This window comes from Erythrolamprus reginae, chromosome 8, assembly GCF_031021105.1.
Source record: "Erythrolamprus reginae isolate rEryReg1 chromosome 8, rEryReg1.hap1, whole genome shotgun sequence".
In the NCBI taxonomy this organism is placed as follows: domain Eukaryota; kingdom Metazoa; phylum Chordata; class Lepidosauria; order Squamata; family Dipsadidae; genus Erythrolamprus; species Erythrolamprus reginae.
In genome coordinates, this window is record NC_091957.1 from 43,732,569 (window position 1) to 43,750,513 (window position 17,945).

Sequence of the window (17,945 nt, forward strand, 5' to 3'; positions counted from 1 at the left end):
TATTGAATACAAATGGATTTTTTTATTGATAAGTTAACTTTTCTGTATTGATCTAAATATAATTAGTTTCTTCATTTTTGTATTAAGAAGACTTCTATAATAAGAGGAGCAATGGTAGCTCCTATATATGTTAAATGTTGTTTGTTTTGTCTGTCTTATATTTTAAAAAATCAATAAAACATATTCAAAAAAGAAGAAGACAAGGACAAAACTTTCTGGACTTTAAAAGGGATGGCTGTGGCCCAAAGCCTTTGAAGAAGGCAATCAGTTTGAAGAAAGTTCGACCATAAGAAAAGGTGAGCGCCAAAGGATTGACCCCTTTGAACTGTGGTGCTGGAGAAAACTCCTGCAAGTTCCTTGGACTGCAAGGTGGTCAGTCCCAGAGGAGATCCTGAAGATGAAACTCAAAAACTTTGGCCACCATATGAGAAAGAAGGACACACTGTAAAAGAGCCTAATGCTGGGAAAGATTGAGGGCAAAAGAAGAAGGAGATGACCGGGAACAAGGTGGATGGATGGAGTTACTGAAGCAGTCGGTGTTAATTTAAATGAACTCCAGGAGATAGCAGAGGACACGAAGGCCTGCAGGAATGTTGTCCATGGGGCCGCGATGGGTTGGACATGACTTCACAACTAACAACAACAAAAAATAACAACAATGTTTTGTTATCAGAAAACAGGGTAGAATGGATCTGTAGACGACAAAAAGGGAATACGAGCAACATCCTTATTTATTTATTTTATTTATTTATTGGATTTGTATGTCGCCCCTCTCCGTAGACTCGGGTCGGCTAACAACAGTGGTAAAAACAACATGTGACAATCCAATACTAAGACAGCTAAAAACCCTTATTTTAAAGCCAATCATACATACAAACATACCATACATAAATTGTAGAAGCCTAGGGGGAAAGAATATTTTAGTTCCCCCATGCCTGACGACAGAGGTGGGTTTTGAGAAGCTTACGAAAGGCAAGAAGGGTGGGGGCTATTCTAATCTCTGGGGGGAGTTGGTTCCAGAGGGCCGGGGCTGCCACAGAGAAGGCTCTTCCCCTGGGTCCCACCAAACGACATTGCTTAGTTGACGGGACCCGGAGAAGGCCCACTCTGTGGGACCTAATTGGTCGCTGGGATTCATGCGGCAGAAGGCGGTCCCAGAGATAACCTGGCCCGGTGCCATGAAGGGCTTTATAGGTCATAACCAACACTTTGAATTGTGACCGGAAACTGATCGGCAACCTAGTATAACCAATGTGGGAGATAGATCGGTAATTCCAAATTGCCATTACAGACTTACATAATACAATATTAAGGCCCCTCCTTATTGCAGAGGTCATTATCATGTCATCCTTCAAATGTGGTTTAACCACAGCTTCCATCATCCCCAACTCTACTGACTGGTACTGATGGTCACTGGAATCCAATAATATCTTGAGAACCACAGCTTAGTTAGATAAACTGTGGTCCAAAGCCTTTGAAGAAGGCAATCCGTTTGAAGAAAGTTATTGAACAGCAGCTATTGATTCTGCTGGATCACACTTGTTGATAGGCAGGTGGCAGTATTTTTGACCCCTTGATGTTTCCTGGATGGTTTTCAAAAGCAGCGAAGAGAAGGATAGTATCGAGCAGAGGCTTGTGGTAGCATGGATGATATGACCCAACTCTTGCTTTCCATAAAGCAGCACTGATGGTAGACCAAAAACAAATGGAGACAAGATTACAGCACCCCAGAAAATCTGGATCCACAAGCAGCTTTGGAACCTCTTAAATCTTGAGCTCTCTAGAATATCATAATTCCTGAAAACCATCCACCACCGGGCTCTATTTCTGATCAAAGAAGTGGGCTTCCAAGAAATGCCCCCTGCATCTCATGCCATCTCGTTCCATTGGCACCAGTTCTGTATATCTTAATATTCCCCCAGCGTTGCTTGCAGCCTTATTAAATGTGTCATCTTGTTATATTCCCTGGTTCTCTTTTCTGGAAAAATTTTTTGCTGGTATGAAATGAACTTTTCCCAGTCAGATAACTCAGCACAATAAGATCTCACAGATTATTTTATTACAGGCATCCACACGATAACTCATGATTATAATGCAATTCTTCTGCAGTGTAATCTTTCCCACTGTATAGTAAAAAGAGGTTGAATCATCCCCGGCTATGCCATCGGGCTGTTCTACATGTTGCTTCTACATGTTGGCTTCCTTGTTGAATAACAATGAATCCGCTGGAATTCTCTCTCAAATTACCCCTCATACTGGGTCAGAGCCAATAGGAATATGTTCTGCCAGCATGTTTCAACCGCCCCTAATTACAGGGTAATTAGTCCAGGAAGACACACACCACACGATAAAAGGAAAACCCAAAAGTTTTTATAAACAGAAAAACAGAAACAGCTCCCTTTTTAAATGTCAAAGGGATTTTCTGGTACACACAAGGCACAGGTTAAATGCAATCCCATTGCTTACCCAATAACTGGGAAATTGAGTCCAATGCTAAAGTCCAGAGAGTCCACACACAATCTTGAACAGCACAAATACCACGATCTTGATGAAACAATGAATCAGATAAACTGCCACGAGGCTAAACCAGCACGCTGTTCTTTTTATCTGTAGCACTAATTACAGCAGCCCCACCCAACCACAGGTGGCATCATCTCCTGTAATAATCCTTCAGTTGTTGTCTCCTATGCATCACTCTACGCATGCGTGAATGTGTCATTAATTCTTGTTCAAAATCCAAGGATGATACAGATGATTGATCTTCTCCTGGGCTGTCTGCCAAACTCCCCTCTTCACTGTCACTCACGCTGGGCCAGAGCTAACCACAACAGGAATACACAGATGTGGTCACATGTAAAACTACATTACCCACAGTGCAATCTAACTACAATTCCCCTAATGCAGTGTCTTTAAAAAAACATGTCTTAATACAAGCTGACCATTGCTGTCTGTGGTGACAGCACAATAGCACAGCGCAGATGCTTGTGGTAGCACGGATGACATGACCAAGCTCTTGATTTCCATAAACCAGCACAGATGGTAGATCGAGAACAAGAGGAGACAAGATTACAGCACCCCAGAAATTCTGGATCCACATGCAGCGATCATAAAACCAGCTTTGGAACCTCTTAAATCTTGAGCTCTCTGGGATATCATAATTCCTGAAAACCATCCATAAACGGGCTCTATTCCTGATCAAAGAAGTGGACTTCCAAGAAATGCCCCCTGCCTCTCGTGCCATCTCCTTCCATTGGCACCAGTTCTGTATATCTTAATATTCCCCCAGCGTTGCTTTCAGCCTTATTAAATGTGTCGTCTCGTTATGTTCCCCGGTCCTCTTTTTTTGGAAAACAAATAAACAGCAAGGATTTGTCAATCTCGGCCCTAAGTGAGAGTGGCAGCAAACTTAATCTGGTGCTAATTAAGCTTGTGGAAAACTAAATCAAGCATCAGAAACCACAGATTATTTTAAGCTTCCTCCAGTATAAACAGAAAAGACTGAGGATCGGTAACATTTTATTTTTGTTGACAGTTTCCTCCCCCTCTTCTCCTCCGTTTTATTCCCTTCTTCAGATAGGTTGGCCATTGATTGCTGCTCGCTCTGTCTTCCTTTGGCCTCCGCGTGGCAGTTTGTTAATCCTTCCTATTTATGTGCATTTAAGCAGGATTACAAACTTCAAATACACTGTAAAAGGAGCCTGTATACAAGCCTTCAAAAGCACTTAAACATGCTGCTGATAGCTAGACCAGCCTCAACAAGGAAATGCCCAACCTTTGGAGGGAGGGGGAGGGAGGGGAAACTGGACCAAGTGTTTATTTGCCAGCCATCTGCAATTACAAAGCAACGGAGGGACAAAAGGACTGGAAAATGTAACATGACGGAAGGTTTAGCATCATTGAGCATCGTGTTTCCACTTCTACGGGCTGTCCAACTGTGGCAGGGATCGGTGCGCTTTTCAAGATGACGGAAATGTCATGGTGTGGAATCTGTGGATGCGATTTGTTGGTTTATCGTGAGGCTAATGAAAGAAAAAAGAAAGAAGGAAGGAAGGGAGGGAGGGAGGGAGGGAGGAGGGGGGAGGAAGGGAGGATGGATGGATGGATAATAACAACAACAACAACAACAACAACAACAACAACAACAACAACAACAACAACAGAGTTGGAAGGGACCTTGGAGGTCTTCTAGTCCAACCCCCTGCTTATGCAGGAAACCCTGCACTACTTCAAACAGATGGTTATCCAACATCTTCTTAAAAACTTCCAGTGTTGGAGCATTCACAACTTCTGGAGGCAAGCTGTTCCACTGATCAATTGCTCTAACTGTCAGGAGATTTATCCTTACTTCTAAGTTGCTTCTCTCCTTGTTCAGCTTCCACCCATTGGATGGATGGATGGATGGATAGAAGAAAGGCAGGCAGGCAGGCAGGCAGGCAGGCAGGCAGGAAGGAAGGAAGGAAGGAAGGAAGGGAAGGAAACAAAACAGGAAGGAAGGAAAGAAAGAAAGAAAGAAAGATGAAGGAAGGAGAGAGAGAAAGGAAGGGTGGGAGGAAGCAAGGAAAGAAGCTAGCAAGGAAGGAAGGAAAGAGAGAGAAAGAGAAAGAAAGCAAAGAAAGATGAAGTAGAGAGAGGTAGTAAGAAAGGAAGACAGAAAGACAGACAGAAAGAGTGAGAGAGAGAGAGAGAAAGAAAGAAAGAGAAAGAAAGAAAGAAAGAAAGAAAGAAAGAAAGAAAGAAAGAAAAATTCATTCCTGGGCTGCATTGAATGAAGAAGAACTATGGCATATACAATTTGTAATAGACTTAATGTATATCCCATAGCAAAGTTAAGCATTTATTATCTTAAAGGGCCACATTACTAGCTGTCCAGGGCCACTGTTTGGACACACACCTGTTCTAAACTTTGGATTATATCCATCTGATTTCTTGGGTTCCAGAATTCGTCGCTTGACTGTAATGCTTTCAGTTTCTGACTTTCTAGTGCTTTGCTGACCTTACAAATTGACCGCAGCCATAGAAAACACACAATCACAACAAACCAACACAGACGCACCTCTAAAACAAGGTTATTTTCACTGATGTCCAGTTTGTTTGATTTGGTGTGGAAAAATCTCAAGGTAAAGGACTTCCCGCAGGAATCTTTTACGGGCCTAACTGGGACTTTGTGAAGTACAAGGTGGAAGGGCAGGGAGGGAACTGACCTCTTACTAACTGCTCGTGCCATGTTGCATTGATTAGTAACTCAATATTGCAGGAGGAGCAAATGGAAAGGCAAAACAGGGGGAAGGATATTTCAATACGATAATTGTTTCCTAGCCGTAATATTTCTCCCCCGTGTTAAGGAAATAAGGCTGCCAGTTTCCTGGGTTTGTTGATGGGTCTCCTCCTGTGTCTGTTCTCAAGAGCTATCAAGTGAAGATGTTCCCGGAAAAGGAACTTTGCAACCCCTCTTGTGATTCTGTTTTCAGAAAGTTATCGTGTTGACAGACAAACAAGGCAGACCCACAAAATCCCAGTTTTCATAATTTCTTTCCAGTATTCCAATGACAGAAAGAGCTTTTAAAAAAATATTAACATGTGTTGTGAGTGATCCACCTCCGACTCAACTGGTCATGGATTTCGAGGACCAGGAGACAGATGAGTACTGGCATCGCAAGCTAGTGTTCTTGCCATCTGAGTCTGAGAGTGAAATAGAAGGGGAATTGGAGACTGAGGAACCACCAGAGACTGTAACACCCCCAGTTATGGGACATGGTGAGTCAGAGGACAATGGGAGATCAGGGGAGGAGGCCCCCATTAGATGCAAGAGTCAGGAGAATGTGATCTAGGCAGGAATATCTGAAGAGAAGGGGTTCTTGGCATTAATAGATCTATGGGACACTTGGCCATGCCTCACCAGTATATAAGGGACTTTCTAAGGGGAAGGGAGCATGGCGAACAACATTCCTCATCATGGCTGCTGGAGAATCGAAGCTGAGAAGACTTTCCGAGTTCCAGTCCTTTTCCTTCCTGCCTGTGTTATGTTTGCACAGTTTTACAGAACAGTAAGTTTTGTCCAAGCTGCCAGAAACACTTCAAGGACCAGATTTATAGCTCTCTGGCTCACAGCCCGAGCTTTCCTTATCCTCAGCTCATTAGTGAGAAACTGCTGCCAGCATGAATTCCTAAGCATTAACCAGTGGATTGCATAATTTGCTTTATCAATAGATTTTGCTTATGGTCAAAATTTGAATCAGCGTGTGTGACTCTGATCCATGCCGAGTCCAGATAGAAGAGCAGAAAGTACCCATTATGCCATTAGAATTTTTTTTAAAAAAGGAATGTTGGTAGATGCTTAGAAATATCCCCTCTACTTACAGAAAAAGACAAAATAGGGAATATTCTACATGGGTAAGAAATGGGAGATGGAGAAGGTAGAATGACCTCATCAGTTGGCCTTGGGTTGACTGTGTCTGACATGGTATAGGGCAGTGATGGCTAATGTTTTTCTCGCCGGGTATTGAAAGTGTGTATGCACACAACAGTGTGTGTGTGTGCTGGCACTCAAAATGCAATGCGCATGTGACACCCTCCCCATGCCCCCTACGCATTCATGTGTGCCTCCCCTCTCGTGCTACTCCTACCTCTGTGCAGGTGTGTGTGACCTCTCCACCCTGTTTTGGTCCTAGTAGGCCTCCCTGCAGCCTTCTGGGGTGAACAACGTGCGGGTGGTGTGTCCGTCACCCCCTGCCCCCCTGTGCATCTGACTCCTGTATGTATGCTTGCGCATCTCTTGCATGTGTTCCATAGTAGGCTATCGAACAGTGAAATGATAGAAACGTCTCACTTAGAATTTTGAGAACACATTTTGAGCATTGTCGTAATGATTAAAATGGCCAATCACAAAATAATCACTTACTCAAAGGCAACAATCTAAAGTGTTCCTTGCTAACTTTCACAGCCTAAGTGAATATCCCAAAATGCTCCTTTCCACATAACAGTCTTAACCCTCCTTCCTGCAGACTACCAAACAAAATCAAGGTTTCTGGCAAAACATTAGTTTCAAGCATAATTCATTTTATTTTCTAGAGCAGGGGTCCCCAAACTTGGCAATTTTAAGACTTGTAAATTTCAACTCGTAGAATTCTCCAGCCCGCTATGAAGACCTCTGTTCTAGAGAATTACTGCCATTCGGAAAGGAGGGGAAGGCAGAAACCCAGATCACATAGAATTAATTCCAGATCTTATCTCCTTACACTTTTCCTAGAAACTTTTGTTTGTAGCAGAATCGCCAACTTTGGGGTTTTTAAACGCTTTCGGGAGGAACGCAGAGGCTGCCCAGAGAAGACGCCCTGCATTTTCTTTCAACATCTTTCGATGCAAACTGGGTGCTCTGGGGTGCAGCTCCATTTTTGCTACCCCACTATGTCCCACCTCCCCCACCCCACCCCGTCTGGGCAGCAGCCCACCCCTGCGTTGAACTGATAAAACTTTGCTGGAATGTGGAATGAAATATCTGCACCACTCCTAAGTCACACCTCGGTGCAAATCTTCCACAACCACCCCCCAAAAACGTATACATCCCTGGGTGTGTTCACGTACATTCCAGCAACTGACCTTGACTTGAATGGTGTTTTTTCTTTCCCTTAGAGGATAATTTTGGTTTCACAAAAGGAAGAAAAATAATGATATGCCAATAAACAACTTTCTCAAGCCAACAGACAACTTTCTCTGAATTTGGCTAGATGTTCTTTTATCAGAACATTTAGATCAATTTGTTGGAATAGACTCGAATTCATCCTCATTATAGCGGGGGCAAATTTGTGTTTAAACTTGTAAGCTGTCCAGATTCATTTAAGCAAATAAAAATATAATAAAATAAAAATAAAAGCAGGGATACAGTATTTATACTTCCCCCTGTCTGCCACAAGATGGCACATTTAGATAACCTGAATCCAAGAGATCGTTTCTCGTTTCCCAGAAAAGAGAAACATTCTTAAATGAGGAATTATAGGATGGATAGAAAAGAAGAAGCAGAAATAAAGCTGTACACAGGGGTACCATGTTAAATAACTGTAAAAATATAAAATGGCTATTGTTGAAACTAAATATAAGAATATGCATATAAAGTAAAAAGGCTTTTCATGAAGCCGAATGAAACTGTTGGTACTAAGTGTTGTAAAATAATATACAGTGATACCTCTACTTACGAACTTAATCGTGCAGAACGCGCCATTGTGGGGCTTCCCAGATTCGCCCACGTATCTACAACATTCCGTGGCCTGCATTGGCTGCCAATCAGTTTCCGGTCACAATTCAAAGTGTTGGTCATGACCTTTAAAGCCCTACATGGCATTGGACCAGAGTACCTCCGGAATTGCCTGCTACCGCACGAATCCCAGCGGCTGATAAGGTCCCACAGAGTTGGCCTTCTCCGGGTCCCATCGACTAAACAATGTCATCTGGTGGGCCCCAGGGGAAGAGACTTCTCTGTGGTGGCCCCGGCCCTCTGGAATCAACTCCCCCAGAGATTAGAACTGCTCCCACCTTCCTTGTCTTACGTAAACTGCTTAAGACCCACCTATACTGCCAGGCATGGGGGATTTGAGGCATCTTTCCCCCGGGCTCATTATAATTTATGTTTGGTATGTATGTGCTGTTTGGTTTTTAATTATGATAGGGTTTTTAGTTGTTAATATTAAATTTGTGCCATTATAATATTGTTTTTATCGTTGTTGTGAGCCGCCCCGAGTCTTCGGAGAGGGGCGGCATACAAATCTAATAAATTGAATTGAATTGAATTGAATTAATTTCTTCCGTGACCAGGTTCTTAAGTAGAAAAGTTTGTAAAAAGAAGTGTTTTTTCCCATAGGAATCAATGTAAAAGCAAATAATGTGTGTGATTGGGGAAACCACAGGGAGGGTGGAGGCCCTGTTTCCTTCCAGGAGATTCCTAGAGAGGCCCCACGGAGGCTTAGTGAGACACAAGGGTGTGTATGCCCTGTTGGTATTATTCCTTGTTCTGGTCACAAAGCCAGTTCTGCACTGTAATGGTCTCACCCTCTGTGCCCAGCGACTAACCGTACTTCTGTCGACTGCAGATTCTCCATCAACTGTACACAAACGTTTGTGAATGTTCCCAACAGTTTCTTTCTCCGCAGTGAGAAATTCAATGATGACACGCTGCTTGCAACACACATCACTTGCCGACGCATTTTGAAACACTGCTGCAGCTACACTATCTGTCTGAAGAAACACAAAATTTACACACACACTCCTGACAATTCAAATAATGTATATCTAAAGTTTTGCATTCGTACCATTACTGTAGGCTGAGAAAAAAAATGTGGTGCATAACTTTCTGGGTGACCCTCGTACATACATGTGGAGGTATATATATGTATGCATGTATATAGCATCTGTATATGTGTGCATGTACGTATGTGCATACACACACACACAAATCCTTTTGAGAATGGGCATCAGAATTTCATTTTTTTTAATGCGTGCAGATGTTTGCAGAAAAAAGTGACAATAAAGGTTACCTTCTCTCTTCTCTCTTGTCTTATCATCTCATCAATTTTTCTGCTTCTTTCTTCTTTTAAAAATAGCCCATCCTTAAAGAAGGAAACCCACCTGTATTTTTCAAAACCAGACACTTCCTTTCGCCACAAATGTCAGAAACCGCGACATACTATGTACGTATAACATCCATCTCAATTCTCTATTGGCCACAGATTTATGACTTCATCACGGTGCTTTTACACTGTATGTAAAACAACTGGAGCTGAAAAAATAGCTCTTAGCTCTCTTTTCAGGAAAATGTCCCTCCATTGGCTGTGATAGACACACAATTGCATAAACAAAGACTGCAAGGAACCTGTTCAGCTCACAGATCTGGTTTCTTGCTGCAGATGGAACTTTCGAAAGCTGATTTCCTCCAGAGCATGGTGCTATTGCCTGTTTATTTTTCACTTGTGGATATGTTCTGATGACCGTTGCCAAAGAAATAGAGAAAGGCACCTAATTACAGATTAGTTGGATGGGATCTTGTAGCTCATCTAGTCTAGCCCCCCATCTGTTCTGTCGGGCTCTCTGGTAAACTCCTCCCAAAAATTCACAGGTACAAATTTCAGACACACACACGTTTGAAAATTCAAAACAATGTTCTTTAAACTAAGCCCTCTTTTGGTATAGCAAAGAGCACTCGTCTCCAAACAAACTGGCAATTTGTACAAGTCCTTTATCAGTTCTGTGATACTTAGATTGCAGCTGTGAGGCAATTCACAGTCCTTCTTCTTTCACAAAGTGAAACACAATTTGCTCTGGTTTAGTTTCAAAGCGGGGAAAAATCAGCACACAAAAAGTCAAAGTCAGTCAAGCAGGCACGAAACACAACGATCAGATAATCCTCCACAATGGCCAAACCCACAGGCTGCTATTTATAGCAGCCTCACTAATTACCACAGCCCCACCCAACCACAGGTGGCCTCATTTTCTTTGATAATAATCTCTCGGTTGTTGTTGCCTATGCATCGCTCTCCACATGCGTGGCTGTATCATTAACTCTTGTTCCGAATCCAAGGAGGAGCTAGATAATTGATCTCCTTCTGAGCTGTCTGCCCCACTCAGAGGAGCCTTCATCATCAGATTCCAACGGGGGCAAAACAGGCCTGCAGCATGTGGATGTCTCCCCCCACATCCACAGTCCTTGGGGCAGGAGCAGGGCCAGAGTGAACCACAACACCACCCAAGCAGAATGGTGGTGGGCACAAATCACTGAGCACTTGTTGTATGTTGTGTGTGTGTTTTATACCTTAAAATTAATTTAAAAAGTTATATTAAAAAAAGATGTTACCTGGAACCTTGACACTAACTTTGCTACCTTTGGGCATATGTGCAACACTTCTGCGCATGTGGAGAAGTATCGCAGGTAGGTGGGCAGAGCCTACTGCTGCCAGCGTTACTGGTTCTAAGAACTGGTCCGCTGGTGCCAACATTCTTTTTTATAGTGTGGTGACCAAAATCCTTTTGAAACAAATCAAGAAATTAAAAAACTTGCCAGCAGGAGCACATAGGAAAGACCCTTGTGGAACATCAATACAGCTACATGGATTAGAGTGTGCAGCAGATGGAACTCGGCCAGTGAAGGGCCGCTGATCTTTGCTGCTCTCGGCGTGTCCTTCTCCTATTGGCGCAAGATTTGGTTTCTGTGCAAGCGCAGAAAGCAAAATCCGGCACCTGCGAGTGAGATTTCGGCAATTTCCGCCGATATTTTTGCTTCCATGCATGCGCAGAAGCAAAAAATCAGCAAAAGTAGCTGAAATCTCACGCACGTGAGATTTCACTTGCTGCACATGCTCAGAAGCCAAATCTCACATGGGGGTGCGCATGTGTGCGTTGAGGACACACAGCTGTGTGCACATCCTGGAATTTCCTACGGAGAACCAGACCATGTAAGTAGCTGCCCATCACTGAACTTGGCTGTACAGTGGTACCTCTACTTACGAACTTAATTCGTTCCGTGACCAGGTTCTGAATTAGGAAAGTTTGTAAGAAGAAGCAATTTTTCCCATAGGAATCAATGTAAAAGCAAATAATGTGTGCGATTGGGGAAACCACAGGGAGGGTGGAGGCCCTGTTTCCTCTCAGGAAATTCCTAGAGAGGCCCTATGGAGGCTTCTTCCTCCTTTTCCGGCCCTATTTCCTCCCAGGAGATTCCTAGAGAGACCCCACGGAGGCTTCTCCCCGCCTTTTCCAGTCCTGTTTCTTCCCAGATGATTCCTAGAGAGGCCCCAGAGAGGCTTTTCCCTGCCTTTTCCAGCCCTGTTTCCTCCCAGGAGATTCCTAGAGAGGCCCCATGGAGGCTTCTCCCCACCTTTTCCAGCCCTGTTTCCTCCCAGGAGATTCCTAGAGAGGCCCCATGGAGGCTTCTCCATGCCTTTTCCGGTTACAGTTTCAGAGGCTCGGGTTTGTAAGTAGAAAATGGTTCTTGAGAAGAGGCAAAAAGTTTTTGAACACCCCATTCTTATCTAGAAAAGTTCATAAGTAGAGGCATTCTTAGGTAGAGGTACTCATTAAGAGGCAGGCCAAGTTTTTAAGCACATCACACAAGAAAGAAGAAACAGGCGGGAGTGCATAACCCTGGTGTTTGAAGTCCTTTGCTGTATGGAAACAAAGATCAAAGCATAGAGCAGGTGTTGAGTGGTACTTCTATTTTTGACAAGATAGCAGGTTATTTTCAGTATGTTTCCCCAAACAACAAAAATGGTTGATTCCCCTTCACTCTCCTTAAATATTATTATGCCCTGTAAGAGAAGATGAAGGACCTGTTATGCTAGCAAGCAGATTTTTGTGTAGGACTGGCTATATTTATATTGATGTATATCCCATTATTGTCCTGCAGATGGTTTCTTTCTTGGAAAACGTTTTGCTTTTCACGCTTCTAAATGCTCCATAGACATTTTCTCTTTCATTTATTGTATTTTATCACTTTTTTATTTTTATAAATATTTCAAAGTGGTGAACATACCTAATACTCTTTCCTCCTCATATTTTCCCCACAACAATCCCCCTTGTGGGTTGGACTGACAGAGAATGACTGACCCAAGGTCACCCAGTTTTCATAGCTAAGGTGGGACATGAACTCACCATCTCCTGGTTTCTAGACCAACACTAGACCAAACTGGCCCGGTAGCATTATGTGCTATCAAATCGATGTCCTAGTACAGTAATGGTGAATCTATGGCGCAGATGCCACAGGTGGCACATGGAGCCATATCTGCTGGCACGGGAGCCATTCCCTAGCTCAGATCCAATGTGCAAGTGTGTGCCGACTAGCTGATTTTTGGCTCACACAGGGGCTCTGGCAGCCTGGGTACGGCGAAACATGGGTCTACTAGGCCCAATAACCAGAAGTTGGGAAACAGGCCATTTCCAGCCTCCAGAGAGCCTCCAGGGGGCAGGGGAAGCTGTTTTCGTCCTCCATAGGCATTGGACTATGGGTGTGGGCACTCACACATGCGCGATAGCATGCGCGCATGGTCTTTTGGCACCGGAGGGAAAAAAGGTTCACCATCACTGTCTTAGAAGTTAGATCTTCTCCAAGAGAGCCCAAGTTCAGCCCAGGTTATTCGGTCTTCTGATGGCATAACCATTTCTACATTTGCTGTCCTTGTTTTATTTTTTCTTCTACCCTACTGGATTTCTCAAGGGAGCTGGCTGTTTATGTATTATAAATTATGTACTACAAAAAGATATTGACAAAATTGAACCGGTCCAAAGACGGGCTACAAGAATGGTGGAAGGTCTTAAGCATAAAACGTATCAGGAAAGACTTAATGAACTCAATCTGTATAGTCTGGAGGACAGAAGGAAAAGGGGGGACATGATCGAAACATTTAAATATATTAAAGGGTTAAATAAGGTCCAGGAGGGAAGTGTTTTTAATAGGAAAGTGAACACAAGAACAAGGGGGCACAATCTGGTTAGTTGGGGGAAAGATCAAAAGCAACATGAGAAAATATTATTTTACTGAAAGAGTAGTAGATCCTTGGAACAAACTTCCAGCAGACGTGGTAGATAAATCCACAGTAACTGAATTTAAACATGCCTGGGATAAACATATATCCATCTTAAGATAAAATACAGAAAATAGTATAAGGGCAGACTAGATGGACCATGAGGTCTTTTTCTGCCATCAGACTTCTATGTTTCTGTTTCTATGTTTCTATTATGTCTAAAAGAAAATAATTTCAGCCTGGTGATTTGTGCCTTAAGGGAGAACACTAGATTGATGTATCTATAATCCATTGGCTTTGTTTTCGTGGTTACTCTTGGTGTTCCTCAGGAGTCTTCTTCAATACCAACATTCAAAAGCATTAATATTCTTTCAATCCTCTTTCGTGGTCCAATTCTTGCTTGCATAACATGTAACAGGGAAAATTACAGATTGCACAATTCTTTATGAACTACTTTGTGACGTAGTGATTAAGGTGTTGTTGGAGTTGGAACAGGGAGGTCCAAAGTTTGTTCATCTCTTTTGCCTGTAATAAAGCTTTGATTTAGTTAGCCCTCTCTTGGGCATAGAAGACAGCTGGATGTCATTATGTCAATCATTCTCTCCCAGACCTAGCCTGGGAATTTCTTTTTTTTTAAAAAAAAATTAGGAACTTATACTAAAGCAAGGGATAAATTGCTTCCTTTGAAAACAAAACGAACCCTCCTTACTGCCAGCAAAGAGGGGTACATAGTAAATCTTAATAGTGTAAAACAGAACAAATCATAAATTAACTGGGCATATCCATGCATTTTAGAAATAATGTAAAGGAATTTAGTTGCATTTGGTGTAACCGAGTTATGGATATATGAAAGTAAAAATTATAAGTAAAAAGTGGAAAATGGTTCTCGAGAAGCGGCAAAAAAATCTTGAAAACCTGATTCTTATCCAGAAAAGTTCATAAGTAGAGGCGTTCTTAGGTAGAGGTACCACAATACAATACAATACAATACAATACCTTGTTGTGAGCCGCCCCGAGTTTGCGGAGAGGGGCAGCATATAAATCCAATAAATCTAATCTAATCTAATACAGTGATACCTCGTCTTACAAACGCCTCGTCATACAAACTTTTCGAGATACAAACCCGGGGTTTAAGATTTTTTTGCCTCTTCTTACAAACTATTTTCACCTTACAAACCCACCATTGCCGCTGGGATGCCCTGCCTCCAGACTTCCGTTGCCAGTGAAGCACCCGTTTTTGTGCTGCTGGGATTCCCCTGAGGCTCCCCTCCATGGGAAACCCCACCTCCAGACTTCCATGATTTTGTGATGCTGCAGGGAAATCCCAGCAGGGGAATCCCAGCACCGCAAAAACGAGTGCTTCGCTGGCAATGGAAGTCCGGAGGTGGGGTTTCCCATGGAGGGGAGCCTCAGGGGAATCCCAGCAGTGCAAAAACGGGTGCTTCGGCTGGCAAAAGGGGTGAGTTTTGGGCTTGCACGCATTAATCGCTTTTCCACTGATTCCTATGGGAAACATTGTTTCATCTTACAAACTTTTCACCTTAAGAACCTCGTCCTGGAACCAATTAAGTTTGTAAGACAAGGTATCACTGTACAACGCAATGCAACGCAACACAACGCAACACAATACATCTATGAGAATTTTCCAGAATTTTCATTTTAATTACTTATCTCTACCTAGCTCATCCGAGCTAACAGCAAAAGGGTTACATTTCCAGCCATAAAGAAATTTAGAAGAATCTGATAAAGGGGAAAAGAGAAAAAAAGTCCAAGATTTGGTCATGGCTGGACAGTGGTCGTGAGCCTTGGTTACTCCACATTCCAGGCAATTTTGTGCCTGAGCACTTAACAAACTGGTCAAAGAGTTATTTTTCACTCTGGGCAAAAGGTGATAGACACCACATAAGCTCCTGAGCAGGTGAAAGCATTGAGCCTAAGGACAAAGAAGATACGTTGGGGGTATTTCCTTAGATAGAAAACATCACTTCGCTTAGGAGGAGCAGAAGAAACATCGGCTATTCTTCTTCTTCTTCAGAACAACCATGGAATAACCAGATGGTCTCTGGTTGAGGAAACCAATTGTTTTTCCTTCCAGGTATGGAGCCTTTGAGGGCATCTCAAGCAAAAGTTTCCACTGATAGGAAGAAAGTGAGAAAACCCCAATCAGCGCTTGTGAATGCCAAAAGAAAGCAGGTGAGTAGCAACTATCATCATGTTATTTTATTTTTTATTTATTTATTCGTTTGTCCAATACACAGATACATAGGAAGAAAAATAGACATGTGATAATATAAAAGAGGGTGAAAGTGAACTTAGAGGAGAGGATATATGAAAGGAAGAGAATATATAAGATAGGTGAAAGAAAGGAGAGACAATTGGACAGGGGACGAAAGGCACACCAGTGCACTTATGTACGCCCCTTACTGGCCTCTTAGGAACCTGGAGAGGTCAATCGTGGAGAGTCTAAGGGAGAAGTGTTGGGGGTAAGGGGTTGACACAATTGAGTCTGGTAATGAGTTCCACGCTTCGATAACTCGATTGTTGAAATCATACTTTTTACAGTCAAGTTTGGCGCGGTTCGTATTAAGTTTGAATCTGTTGCGTGCTCTTGTGTTATTGCGGTTGAAGCTGAAGTAGTCATTGACTGGTAGGACATTGCAGCATATGATCTTGTGGGCAATACTCAAATCGTGTTTTAGGCGCCGTAGTTCTAGGCCCAGGGTTGTTAGTCTACTTTTGTTGCTCAGTAAAAAAATCCTGGTCTTCTGACATAGCTTTAACTGTTCGCCATCGCACTCTCCTATCAATTTCCAAGAACTTAATTTCCAGTTGTAGGTGGTGTGGGTTGAGAAGATAAGTTCTCTCCACGTTTCCTTCCACCGCTAGATAGCTGAAGCGGTGTGAAAAACAAGTCTTTGGAGTAATTTCTCCCAAGCACAAAAGTAGGACTAGATTCAAGGCAGCTGTAAGAAAATGATTTGTTCGTAGAAGGACAGATCTTGAAAATGAAACTCAAATACTTTGACCACCGAATGAGAAGGAAGGACTCACTGGAGAAGAACCGAATGCTGGGAACGATTGAGGGCAAAAGAAGAAGGGGACGACAGAGAATGAGGTGGCTGGATGGAGCGACTGAAGCAGTCGACGTGAGATTAAATGGACTCCAAATGACTATATAGGCCTGGGGCAGATGTCTCCATTCCCCCATGCCTGATGGCAGAGGTGGGTTTTAAGAAGTTTACGAAAGGCAAGGAGGGTGGGGGCAATCCTAATCTCCGGGGGGAGCTGGTTCCAGAGGGTCAGGGCCGCCATAGAGAAGGCTCTTCCCCTGGGTCCCGCCAGACATTGTTTAGTCGACGGGACCCGGAGAAGGCCAACTATGTGGGACCTAACTGGTCGCTGGGATTCGTGCAGCAGAAGGCGGTCCCGGAGATATTCTGGTCTGATGCCATGAAGGGCTTTATAGGTCATAACCAACACTTTGAATTGTGACCGGAAACTGATCGGCAACCAATGCAGACTGCGGTGTGTTGGTGAAACATGGGCATACCTAGGGAAGACCATGATTGCTCTCGCAGCTGCATTCTGCATGATCTGAAGTTTCCGAACACTCTTCAATGGGAGCCCCATGTAGAGACTGTTACAGTAGTCGAACCTCGAGGTGATGAGGGCATGAGTGACTGTGAGCAGTGACTCCCGGTCCAGGTAGGGCCACAACTGGTGTACCAGGCGAACCTGGGCAAACGCCCCCCTCGCCACAGCTGAAAGATGTTTCTCTAATGTAAGCTGTGGATCGAGGAGGACGCCCAAGTTGCAGACACTCTCTGAGGAGGTCAGTAATCCCCCCTGGGTGATGGACGGACAGATGGAATTGTCCTTGGGAGGCATAACCCACAGCCACTCCATCTTATCAGGGTTGAGCTTGAGTCTGTTGACATCCATCTAGACCCCAACAGCCTCCAGGCACTGGCACATCACTTCCACTGCTTCGTTGACTGGACATGGGGTGGAGATGTACAACTGGGTATCATCAGCGTACTGATGATACCTCACCCAATGCCTTTGGATGATCTCGCCCAGCGGTTTCAAGTAGATATTAAATACCAGGGGGGAGAGGACCGACCCCTGAGGCACCCCACAAGGGAGAAGCCTAGAAGTTGACCTCTGATCCCCCAGTAACACCGACTGCGACTGACCCAAGAGGCAGGAGGAGAACCACTGAAGAACAGTGCCTCCCACTACCAACCGCTCCAGCCGGCGCAGCAGGATACCATGGTCGAAGGTATCAAAAGCCGCTGAGAGGTCGAGAAGCACCAGGACGGAGGATAAACCCCTGTCCTGGGCCCGTCAGAGATCATCCATCAATGCGACCAAAGCAGTTTCCATGCTGTAGTCGGGCCTGAATCCTGACTGTTGAGGGCCTAGATAATCGGTTTCCTCCAAGGA

The 17,945-nt window shown here is 43.7% G+C and overlaps 1 protein-coding gene across 1 annotated transcript in view; it reads left to right on the top strand.

Moving 5' to 3' along the window:
- ITM2A (integral membrane protein 2A) overlaps positions 1 to 17,945 on the top strand; it is a 75,584-nt gene that overhangs the window by 30,665 nt on the left and 26,974 nt on the right. Inside the window, exon 2 of the mRNA XM_070759794.1 lies at positions 15,595 to 15,692. Within this exon, the coding sequence (XP_070615895.1) occupies positions 15,597 to 15,692 (96 nt within the window). The 5' untranslated portion in view covers positions 15,595 to 15,596. The remainder of the gene's footprint in view (positions 1 to 15,594; positions 15,693 to 17,945) is intronic.